This window comes from Cydia amplana, chromosome 8 (assembly GCF_948474715.1).
Source record: "Cydia amplana chromosome 8, ilCydAmpl1.1, whole genome shotgun sequence".
Classification (NCBI taxonomy): domain Eukaryota; kingdom Metazoa; phylum Arthropoda; class Insecta; order Lepidoptera; family Tortricidae; genus Cydia; species Cydia amplana.
The window spans coordinates 14,938,642-14,951,893 of NC_086076.1; the positions used below are offsets into that span (position 1 = coordinate 14,938,642).

General features: G+C 37.8%; 1 protein-coding gene across 27 annotated transcripts in view; it reads right to left on the minus strand.

Moving 5' to 3' along the window:
- The window catches only part of LOC134650171 (protein still life, isoform SIF type 1), a 167,711-nt gene that overhangs the window by 50,036 nt on the left and 104,423 nt on the right, over window positions 1-13,252 (minus strand). For 23 of the 27 annotated variants that reach the window (XM_063505046.1, XM_063505044.1, XM_063505045.1 and 20 more), the window contains one exon: window positions 4,619-4,767. In XM_063505046.1, the coding sequence (XP_063361116.1) occupies window positions 4,619-4,767 (149 nt within the window). Of the gene's footprint in view, window positions 1-4,618; window positions 4,768-9,823; window positions 10,954-13,252 lie in introns of all 27 variants that reach the window. The other 4 variants (XM_063505053.1, XM_063505050.1, XM_063505048.1 and 1 more) reach the window with 1 other exon arrangement.

A 13,252-nucleotide genomic window follows, 5' to 3' on the forward strand; every position in this document is an offset into this window, starting at 1 on the left:
TCGGGCAGCTGCCTAACGGATTGAGTGATTAATGACGAACAATGTTTTATTAGCGCGAAATTCTATAGGTTCTGAAAGACGTTCTAAGTATACCTAGAGGCGTATTCTGGTGGTAATAACAAGTTATGAATTTGATACGGATTTGTTATGTACTTTACTTGTATTGTAACACTGAGAGATCATATGGTTGACTTAAGATCGATAACACATAATCCCCACAATCCACATTGGGAGAGCCCCAAGGTTATATTTTTTTCCAAATATATCACCTAAGCCCTGACCATGAGTCACTGAAAGTGTCAAAACTATCTAATCTACTGATACATACATAAATTACGGTTCTGCGAATCAAAAATGCAATAGGTAGCTTATTAATCGCTTTATTATTACTTACTTAATTTTACAGTGCATTGGTGTTAGCTGTAATGCTGTAAAATTTGATTTCAATAAATATCAAATATCAAATAAACAAAAATATTATAAATATTAGAATTATTCTAGAGAATGTCACGAATACTTAATATCTAGATAGGTATAGTTATAACTCACTTTCACAGACATGTCTTCCAAACTCCCTTTTCTTATTATGTCAAAAAGATACATACTAGTAATAAAGTTAAGAGCCCGTACCATAAGTCACTGACAGTGTCAAAACTGGCATATACGCTATCGAGAACGTAATTTACTTTATATACATTGCGTTTGCACTAATATACGAGTACGAGCGACATGTATAGAAAGTAAATTACGTTCTCGATGGCGTTTATGTCAGTGTCGAACTGATGGTAGCCGTATAGGTAACTTCAAACATGTGTTAACCGAAGGATACGCGACGTTCGCTTCGTATTGTTCCCGTATAAGGAAGTTGTTTGAGAATTTCCGTCGAAGAGGCTCTCGTCTTATGCCTTCAGTTTTCGCAGCGTTTGAAAGGGTCACGGCTAAGATTTCCCTCCGGTCATTTGGGATTCATGGGCGCAGATTGTAGCCGCAAGGAACATAAAGAACGCCTAGGGCTCCGACAGAAACTCGTCAGCGACGTACGACACTGCCTTTCTTCCTTACTGTCTCCTCTCGGTTACATTTTATTTTTAAATCTGCAGAGAGGCAGGCATTTATATTACACATTTTGTTTTTCTTCACCCAGGCATAAAAGTGCGACGGCGTGTACATTGAATGAATATTGAATTCTCAGCGGGAACTCCGTCTATTTCGAGAATTAAAGTAAGTTATGCTCGGAGCCGCAACCGTAATCTAACTATTGACTTTATAGTTCAAATAGCATATTTTAAAACTTCTCCAACCTTCCTCCTTCTCCTTTAAAACTCCATAGAATGACACTTCACTACATAGTATAAAACAGTCGCTTCCCGCTGTTTGTCTGTCTGTATGTATGCTTAGATCTTTAAAACTACGCAACGGATTTAGATGCGTTTTTTTTTAAATAGATAGAGTGATTCAAGAGGAAGGTTTATGTATAATTTGTTAACCCGTGCGAAGCCGGGGCGGGTCGTTAGTTAAGTATAATATCGTAATCTACACAGGCTGATACAACTTTTCAGCTATTTCTATACATAATAGAACTAAATATACGTTCGATAGTTTTATAATCCTTGAAAGGCGAAAGGGCATTAATTTGGACAAAGTTGCACTGGAGGTATTAAGGTATTATTTATTTTTAAACCTATTTACCTACTTTAAAAAATATTTTCTATTATTCGTAACTAATTAATTTTTAACTTACTGTGGGGCTAGGTTCTGTAAGATAGTCTCATAATATATTTTTTGTTTACTTACTTTTAGGTACTTATTTACATTTGAAATTCAGAATAAGTCTTCTAACATACATAAACAGTTCCCACGCAATGTCGTTAATATGTATGCTTAAACAAGTGAAATACGTATTATCCCCTGTGAAGTTATATTACACTTTCAACTTTCCGGGTTACGTGACGAGATTTGCCATAAGAAGATATAAATATATGATATGGAAATGCAAAAACAAACAACGACACGGCGACGTAAAATAAAAAAACCGGCCAAGTGCGAGTCGGACTCGCGCACGGCGGGTTCCGCACCATCAACAAAAAATAGAGCAAAAAAATCGTGTTTGTTGTATGGGAGTATTTATTTTATTTTATTTTTAGTATTTGTTGTTATAGCGGCAACAGAGATACATCATTTGTGAATCAACTGTCGAGCTATCGCGGTTCATGAGATACAGCCTGGTGACAGACGGACGGACGGACAGCGAAGTGTTAGTAATAGGGTCCCGTTTTTTACCCTTTGGGTACGGAACCCTAAAAAAGTGATTATAGGCCCTGTCGGGAAAGTATGGAGCATTATCCGCGTATTCGTTTTATACTTGTTGAAGTTTGTGAACCTCTATAACTTTGAATAGTAGTGTGTCTACTTGAAATAAAAACAAATTAAAATATTTTCCGAAAATAATTTAATTTGTTCTAATACTCTATAACTTTATTTACTAACGTATGAAACTCAAAAGACTAGAATCTGGTATGCAAAACAATGCCATATCATGTTTCTACAAGCCGCATAGACTTATTTACCAATTTTTAATATTTTATTAGCTTTTGAAGTAATGTCATTATTCACAGCATAGTAAGTACAAAATTATGACTGGATATGATGAGGCTGAAATAGAATAACTTGTGGATTTTTCGTACCCAGCTTTGTGACGTCATTGTTCTACCGTGTTAGCCTAATAAAATGTCCCGTAAATCATAATACTAGAAGAGCATAATAATATATTATATGCAGGGTTGGGCAGTATTTCAATTACATGTATTTGAAATACGTATTTGAAATACAAATTAGTATTTTGTATTTGTATTTCAAATACTACCTCAAAAGTATTTTGTATTTGGTATTTCAAATACTGCACTCACATGTATTTAGTATTTTGTATTTCAAATACTTCAAGCTTCAAAATACATTTCTATAAATACATTTTATTAAATTCTATAATCCTAAAATGTCTAATCTCTCGCACAAGCTGTGAGCCGACCGCGAACCTCCGATCCAGCCGAGATACAATTTTCATTGGCTGGATACTGGATCTATATTAGGTCAACTTCTGCGTGGAACTTTTCGTTTCGTGGAATCTAGGGGATAGGGTCATTGCAGTAGTTTCCGTCCATGCACTAGTTTTCGACGACTTGACGGATTATCAAATATATATTTCATTTTTAATTTACTACTTTTTGCGAAATCTTCATCTTCCTCGCGTTGTCCCGGCATTTTGCCACGGCTCATGGGAGCCTGGGGTCCGCTTGGAAACTAATCCCAGTAATTGGCGTTGGCACTGGTTTTTACGATAGCGACTGCCATCTGACCTTCCAACCCAGAGGGTAAACTAGGGCCGTAATTGGAATTAGTCCGGTTTCCTCACGATGTTTTCCTTCACCGAAAAGCGACTGGTAAATATCAAATGATATTTCGTACATAGTTCCGAAAAACTCATTGGTTCGAGCCGGGGTTCGAACTCGCGACCTCCGGATTGCAAGTCGCACGCTCTTACCGCTAGGCCACCAGCGCTTCCTTTTTGCGAAATATCATTGTTATATGTAGACAGATATATTGCTTAGACGACTTAGACATAAGTATTGAAATCAGTCCAAATTTGTGCAGGAATGTAGGTATATATTCAAATTTCGTCAAGTGGACGTAAACTAGAGCTGGACGAAAACTAGCGCAATGACCCTATAAGTTTATATGAAAGGATATTCGTTAACGTTAAAACTAAATGCTAAATGAAAAAATAAATAAAGGTATATTTTGTAATTGAAATACATTATTTTAAATACTGTAATTTGTATTTTGTATTTCAAATACCCGTCACCAAAGTAGTTTGTATTTTGTATTTCAAATACTTTTAAAAATGTATTTTGTAATTTGTATTTCAAATACGTGGAAGCCAGTATTTTGCCCAACCCTGATTATATGAGGCACAAGCTGCGTGCCTGTTATATTGAAGACCCAGAATACTTTTATGCTACGCTCTACAGCATAGCAAATACAGGTGTGTCTACAATAACGACTTAACAGGCAGCGACTCTCAGCGCGGGTTCTACGTTCGTAGGCGCATTTTGCTACATACGGTTTTTCCATGGCTACGCTCGTAGCGCATAACTCGCGCTGGCACTCAATTTGTTAAAAAGTTTTTCAATGGGGTTAAGCATGGTGGGGCATCACTTTCTCGACATACGGGTGCAAGCGGAATTACCTAAGGTTAAATTGTAATTGGTATGACGTTTTGAAAGTGTAACAGGTATCTTAAAGTTTATCGACAAATACTCATAGCGCCACTTGCACCAACCCACTAACCCGGGATTAACCGATTAAACCGTTAACCCAGTGTCAAATTGTACTGGTAACCATGGTAACTCCAGGTTTAACCGGCTTAGTGGGATGGTGCAAGTGGGCCTTAGGCGTTTATAAGAATTAGATGTGACGTTCCACGGGAAAAGGTACCTTATGGCACCTGGCGCAACTTACATAGCACCGCAATTGTATTGGAGCGGCGTTAATAATAGCGTAGGCGCCAACCGCCGTAAGGTACCTTTACCCGTGGGACGTCACAGATAACAATTCAACTTACCCAGCTTTTCTAACAGCACCGGTGCAGTTGAAAGAGGCCGCCGCAGCGCCAGTCTGCTTGCCCTTGTACGGTGAGTTCATCGCGCTCTCGCCAGGGTCCTCTTCGTCTGACACCGCCGTCGTCAGTGACATACGATCGTCGTCCGATATCTGGTGGGAAATAAAACAACTTGTACTATTCTCCAGTAGGGTAGTGTTATTTGTTAAGTAAAAGTCAAGTTATGACGTCACAATATCATACTGGTGACTCATGCGTTCGTTCTGCATATTTTTTTTGATCTTTTGAAGAATAGAGCACATAGATTTTTGATAACATTTACAACACAATTTTTTTTTTACTAAAAGTTGTATTTTCTTAAGTTTTATTTACTCAACGATTGCTGTGAAACACCATAATTATTCTGCAGAAAAGTAGCTTATTGGAAAAACTACTCTCAGTTTCGTTAAAACTTTACGGAACGGCACTGGACTGTCCATTAAAAACTAGGAACTACTGACCCACATGGTAGGCGTATTGCGTTTTTTTTATCGCAAAGAAACTTTACAAAATGAGGACGCTGCGACCGCTCACAGTGGCATCAATAAGCCGGGCAGAGTCAATACTATTTGTAATAAGAGCGAGGCTAACTTGGCTAAGTGAAATAGCGTGGAAAACTAGTCGATAAATATTTCGTTACTAAAATCGTTGGCAATCATTGGGTTCATCCGCACGGTCGAGTTCTCCGCTCAGTTAGCCTCGCTTTGGACCCGAGCAAATATTTCTTCAATTGTTTACAATGACCTATGGGTAGAACTGGACCCGTGTCGATGTCGGCCCAATCACGCTTTGAGCGCGTTCCGTTCGCGAGCATATTTGATCAAGCGGAGAATAGAGCGCAGACTGGACATCAGCCAATATATGACCATGTAAGTTACTATTTAGTATCATATGCTAGTAATATTTTAATTTCATAATGGAACAAAGCTTCGTAGTAAAAAATATTTACAATATCCTGCATCTAGTCTTACGTTAACTCAACACCGATCCAAACATTGTTTGGTTTATCCAACCGTAAAAAACCTGTGAATTAATTAATACTTAAAAGCTCGCATCGAGTTCGGTAAGCAATGATTTGGCATCTAAACGATTTTATTGAAGATGATATTACACTATGAAAGCTTACTCATTCTAGTGTAAGGTGGGCGAATTGAACAGGCTTCTGAAGACGGAAGCCTCCGGCGAACGTGTTACTTGAACCGTACCTGAATTTATTTGTTGTACATCAGTGAAAAAGAAGTCCTTAAAATGTGCTCACTACAATACCAATCGAGTCGTAAGTATTTGAAGGTTTTATTTTGCTGTCATTCCATTTTTAAGGGATGGTACATTTTAAACAAAAAATATTATTTTAAGAGTTCTTTTATATAATTTTTATTTTGTGCCAGATTTTCATTACGTGAAACCGTATTTTTTTATTATTTCAAAGAAAATATTTCTGTTATATTTTTGTATAATGGACGTGGCAAATAAAATAGCAATTTCATATTATAATTTTCATTATTTCGCTTATTTAAGCTGGGTATCCTTTTTGCATTCATCCATAATAAGGCGAATGTATTGTCCTTTATGTTTGAAAACATTTTGGCCATGGCCATTTCCTATTTACCAGCAACATATTAGTTAGGTAGCTAGTTACATGTATTAGTTGTGTGCGTAACGTACCTATTAGTTATAAAGCAATTAACCGCATGTCTATAATGCCGCTAAAACTTTAAAGTCAATGGAAAAGTTTATATAGGGTGCTCCCTGTAACAGGAGCAATAAATTAAACTAAAGGCTGTACTTTTCAAACTGACCAACATTTGTTCAGCAACTTTTAAAAAATATGAATCCTTTAGACTTCCTCTTTTTCATATAAAATAAATATTGCCTTCAATGTACGGTGACATCAGTGTATTTGACGTTGCTTGTCACGCTTTAAACCTGCTTTAAACATAACAAAATTTGCAATACATTGCGCCTTAGAATAAACTTTAAAGTGTAATAAAAATCAAAATACGAGTTATTTTCAAAAGTTGCTGAACAAATGTTGGTCAGTTGGAGGAGTAGAGCCTACAGTTTAATTTAATGCTCCTGTTACAGGAAACACCCTGTATATGTAGCATTAACTACGAGGTCATTACATGAATGTAGAGATTTAAAAATTGAGAGTTCACCTACATGGAAAATAGTGGTCGTGTGGTTAAGTTTAGAGTGTAGCGAGGTAGATGAAAATAGCGATCTTTTCCTACAAAGTATTGCTTTGATTATGCATGACTCCGAAATAAAAATAATATTAATCTTAACTTATATCGCTTCTAATCAAAAATATTTTATCACGTGATATTATTAGGTTTTTGATATTAAAATCACAGGGTATCATAAAGATTTTCATAGATAATAATATTAAATAAGTCATTCGAAGTTGTAACTGATATGTCTACTTAAAATCATGTATAATATAAGATTTTTACAAACATACACGAGGCGATATATATAATTGTTGAATTTCGTTTATGAGTGCTTTCCAAAAAAAAATGTACATTTCATTCATGTCTTCAAAATACTGGCTTCTAGGACTCATTTTACTCAGAATCATTTGTACATTCACGCCTCATACATGAAAAAATATGTCACAAGATTTCCTTTCCAGATCGTCACATTTTTGTATAAATTATTTTTTGATTTGTATGAACGTGACGCACTGGAAAAATATTCTTTCATACAAAATTTTGGAACACATTTTTTTCATGTATGAGGCGTGAATTTACAAATGATTCTGAGTAAAATGAGCCCAAGAAGTCAATATTTTGAAGTCATGAATGAAATGTACCTACATTTTTTTGGAAAACGCTTTTATATCGACAGATCAGATATTGTACAACTTTTTTGGCAGGCTATAAATTATGCTCGGTAAGACGGTAATATTGTTTGTAATTAAATTAAAGATTGTTGCTCTTTTGATCGCGACACAATATACGCGGGAACAAGGAAGCAGACTCTTTGTGTCGCACGCAGCGGTCGCGCCCTCGCCTCGATGGCCCTCGACGCCGTGCGCCCTCGCTTTCACGACAAAAAAAAGAATATACCAACACGAGTTTCTTCATAAAATTAAATTCTGGCTTGAGCTGAAGGTAGGACTACAGTTTGCGTCAGAGATGAATGAAATGAAGAAATATTAAAGTCGTCGTCTTGCCATTTCAAGCGAACCACCGCAGTTTTACCCGCGTAAAAACATTTTAAACATTTCAGTTCTATATAGGTACGCACATTGAATAAGTTATCATCATTACATAATTTTATTCATCTAAGTATACATTATTTACGTCTAAAGTATAAGAAGAAGGGTTTTACAATATTTGCCTATACATAATATTATACTTTATTTATGACTAAACCGAATAATTTATGTCCTAAAGGCATTTTTATCTAACGCAGCAACATGTTTCTAATATCCAGCAGTAAATTTATGGCAAACGGACAGCGAACGTCCTCTAAGTAGGGATTTTATGATATTCATTGGATTTCTCAACGAGGGGTGAAACGGTAAATCCTCTGGCAAGCCTGCGAGTTCAAACTTAGCAACGAAACGATATAAATGGCGCTTCCATTCAGATTTTCTTTGTAGCAAGTGCGTCTTGTTTTAGTGAGCAATTAAATAAGGGGTTACATTTATTATCTCAGTTATAATCTTAAACAGCTGCCTTTAGTTAAAATAACGCCGTGCTTGAAACGTCTATTCCTCTTTGAAGCTGCTAAAGATCATTTCAGCTATCGCCGGCTACGTCGTCGTTACGCTTTTATATTAGCAATTTTTAAACTCGTTTAACTATATTGTCTATTTAATTTATTTTAGAAATTAAATGTCTGTGTTTATATGTCTGAAGCCGGGCATGTTAACATACATACACCTAATGAGGCGTAATCTGACAACAACTGTAAAGTTTGGAACTGAAACTCCAATGCGTTTAATTTTAGTCCTTTTTGGCACCTCAGAACCGGTCCCAGCAGTTTGCCTGCAAGTTGTAGTTGTACAAAATATAATATCGTAGTTAACTAGAAAGTCTCAGTTTGGAACAAAGTTTGTAAAGCGGACTATTTTCGTGTGCCAGGCTTAAACTGATACCTAGAGCAAGACCTAAGTGGCTACAGGTAAATCAGCGTAAGTTGTTCTGCAACAAAATTGTTGGTCGGTTGAACTAGTTAGGAAACCGTTGTTTAAAATTAATTTTATGACAACAATAGTGTAATATTCAGAGATAGTCATAATTATGTGACATTATTTGATCAGTTCTTTGTTTCATGTCTCTGTGACTTAATTAGTAATACATAAAAGAGGTCCGTCAAAGCCAACTGAAGACACAAAAAGCTGGCTAAATATTTTACACACAAATAGAGGGTTATTTTTCAAGGAAAAGAAAAGGCCTCATTAGCAGGAAAGGAAATTGCGCTTCCCGAAGAGGAAACTAAAATAAGGTCAAAATGTTAGCTATCTACTACGAGCTTTTTGTCTCAACCAAATGAATTGTGCCGTTAACTAATTATCTATAGATACAATCTTGGGCTTCTTTGCTCAGTAGTAATCAATCTTAACGTACATTTACACTTTGCTCGGAAATCGGGCTACATACAGCCCAGGGCAAAAGTATGGAAACAACGTTGTTATATTCTATTTTGAATTTCATTTTTACTATTTTGTATTCTTATAAAAAAAAATTCATTTATTTCAGTAATATAAATACGTATTGTATAAATACGTATTTCTTATTGTCAATCAGTAATTGGGTAGTATTAAAAATTCATCGCATGAAAATCGCAGTTTATTGTCATAAACATAAGCTTGTTTCCATACAGCCTGGGATGTAGTGACTAACGAGTGACTCTGTGAGCTTAGATCTCCCGAGACTATCTTTGCATAATTTAAAACTGAATAAATGCATGACTTCGCCATTTCCAAAATCTGAGTCGCCAAAAATCCATATAGTTATCGAATCTTTGCTGAGCACCAAATAATGGGTTCAGAAATGTGATCAGTAGACAAGGACAGCTAGACAGACATACGAAAGCATTTTTGCCCAAGCTAAAACGGAGCGCTACATTAATTATGGTCAGGTCATTTAAAACTGTCAGGTATAACTTTTGTGGGTGTGTGGGGATGTTTAAATACCTACTATTAACATTTCTCACCTTTCTAAGAAACGCCTCGTTGCAAGTCTGGGCAGTACCTTTCCAGTGGTAATGTCTAAATCTGACGTTCCCAAGTAGCTTCGTACCATGCAACATGGACACTTCGTAGACGATGCGGCGAATGTTGAGAACATCAGTGCGTTTCTTGTACTTGTTTAACTTCCTCCGCCGTACCATGCGTTCGTCCGGCTCGGAGTATTCGCCAGTACTCGTAAGTCCCTCCTCAGCGGCCCAGGCACTTAAGACGCTCTCAATAAAACTGAACAATTGCTGAACGTTGGGTTCTAATTTACTAGGTATATAGAGATAAGGCGACACGGTTTTCTTCGGCACAATAGATTTTTCTTCGGGTTCTTCGGGCGGAGGAGCAACGTCGTGATAGGGGCAATTATGAACCTTGTGGTGGTGGTGATGATGATGATGTTTTGTTTTGCGCTTCGGTTCTTTCTTTGCTACGGTGCCGTCGCCCTCGCTCTTTTCAGCGGTCTCACCACCGCTCGAGTGCGAGTCTCCGCTGCGCTCCCTGCGCGGTTTTGGCTTGCCATTGGACGTCAGTGCGGCAAGTGCACCCGCGGCCAAGCAACAATGATGCGCCACACAGCAGAAACGTGCATCGCCCTTGCGGAGCCCCGTATGAGCTTTATGACAGAAGGAGACATCCGGGATCCTCGCTCCGAGGGCCGCCAAATGCGCTCGGTCAGCGCAGACTTGCATGAGAAGATTTTCACCGAAGTGCACAGTCTTGTGGCGGCGGCGCCGGAGGTGCATGACGGTGTCGCTGCCGGCCAGCGACGGCGGCGCGGAGACGGATGCGGGCTTGCCGCGGGGCTCCGCGCGCGCGCAACGAGGCGGCGGCGCGCGATGCGTCTCCACCATCATTGGCGAGGAGCGGCGGCGGAGCCAGGCGTCACCTCATGTCGCGCCGGCTTCCGCCGACACCTGCCTTGCCGCTCCGCTCCCTGTTCCGCTTCCGCTCCCGCCGCGACACTACCTTCGCCTCCGTTATCGTCGTAATATCAACATTTTACAGTTTTATCGATTTATCAGTCATTTATATGAACACTTCATTACTGAAAACAACTTTACGGCACGTCTTTTTCCATATAAGATTGTCCATCTAATTCCTGTATCTTTAACAAAAATATTATTTCGTAACAATATCACACCAATTTCTTTGCAATTACAGATAAGTATTTAATTTAGAGTTTCAAAGACAATCCACCAAAAGTCTAGAGATTAAAATAGAGTCCAATTTATAACTAATAGGTAATAGGTATTTATGTCCTGTATGAAACTATAAACTGTCGCATGCCTGCCTAGGATACTAACTTTACGCGCTGCCTGCATTATATAATACGTACTTACATTTATGCTAGCAAGTTGGGAAATTATTTAAACGTGAACGTGCCAACGTCGTATGTTTTATGAATACGTTAAAATGACCGCCTACTTTATGAACTGGTCCACTAAAATATATTCCAATTTTAATCTGTACAAAATTATTGCGTATAGGTAGCTTTCGGACAGTTGGTACCATTTACTAGTTACTAGATGTACTTATTTAAAATAATGCTACGGGTATGGTCGGTGACGGAACGGGCTAGTGGGCATAGTCTCATACTTTTTAATACAAAGATATTTTTTTTGCCTGACACGTTCATAGCACGGTCATGGTATTATACGGTGTAGTGGGCAGAGACGTTTAACGTTTCAGAGATTAAAGTCCTATTCGAGTGGATTGGGACTCATGGTTAATGCAGCGTGTTCTACCTCTGTAATTAACGAGCTTGCTACAGCATTCTACCTGTTTAAGGATCAAAAGGTTTACCCAATCCAAACTGTGTCTGCTTAATTTATATCCATTAAACTCCAGTGAATATCTAAAAAATTGCTTTGTAATCAAGATTAAAAGTATACATAATTAATGTTTGGCGCAACCTTATTAACATTTTGCATTCTTTCACATGTTTTAACCAGTGAGCCATAAGCATAATATTGAGGAAATTTAATCAACGAACACCTCAGTGAATAAATATATTGACACATAGGAGATACTCGTTTACTCGTTATTCAAACTGTGTCAGGCGCATGTTTTACCTAATGTTGTCACAAAACACACAACCAAATAAAAGAAACTTACGAGTCATTCAGATAAATGTCCGACTCGGCAAATAATCGAATAGAACGTGTGCGATACAGCCAAGGAAAAATGTACACTTAAACTGGGCCCCGAAGTAATCGGCCTGCAACTGAAGTGGGTTGTTCTGTAGCAGACGTTAACAAGCTGCCAGAGCGCTAGCTTAAAAAATTGACAATAGAACCCGCCGTATCTATAATTGAGTGAAATTCTCCGCATTTCAAAGATGTAGCAATTAGAACTGCAGTCGCATCCGTAACAAGAATTAAATGATAGCACGCTGCGAAAACAAAGTTATTTGCAGTTCAAAGAGGTGTCTCGCTTAGCTGACTTAAGATGGGAATAAATAGTCTGTAAGTCAGATTTACGGTGAGAATGACGTATCTTTTGTAGTTTCCTAGCGTTTTAATTACGCTAATAGCAGACGCGAACTTTCGTGAGTTAAAAAGTAGGACGCGACGCACTGAAGCGGCGGCGGCGCGGCATCGCATTTGGTCCATCAGGGCCGTGTGTCGCCAAACGGTGTGGTGCGGCGGCTTCGACGTCGGCCTATTGCTCGGGGATGAATATGTAATCACTGTAATTACTGTTTCAATACTGCTGCATGCCAAATGACGGTGAACTGGTAGTGTATGCGCGCTCAAATATCCGTACGTACAGCTCCAAAATACGCCAGTAAGTATTCCAATTGTTACATTGTATATAATATATAATATACCTACAAGGAAAAAATTTTCGTAATCAAATTCTTCTGATTGAATTAATGTGTCCGAATTGCATTAATGAAAGACCGTACGAAAGAGTAATGAAAACAAATAAAGAGTAATTCGAGCAAACAACAAAAGTGTTGAAGTAATACTTTGTTCTTAATTATTTCCATCGTAATCTTTACGCAACAAAACACCTACAAATAAAATAGCAAAGTTTTGGGATTAATAATGTAAAGAAAATTTATCCTCTGGTTTCGTCAGATTTATAAACATGCATAGCTATCTTTATCGAAGCGTCGAGAAGTTTAAATAAAGTTTAAGGTTCGAGTCTGGTCCAATTATCACGGCTCATTATGATTTTAAATAACTTTAATAATGGTGGCGTAAATTTCAAAGGTTTTTAATTAGTCACATTAGCAAGTAAACATTGAGGTGGGCCGAGTGGCGGATGGTCATTTAGACCGGCTAAAAAACAATAAGTAGGTAAATTATCTCTAGATAGGTATTCATATTCATCTCAAAATGACATTTCAGCTCCGATTTGGATGGAACAATAGTTATTTGTTTTACAACGGGGCAAAG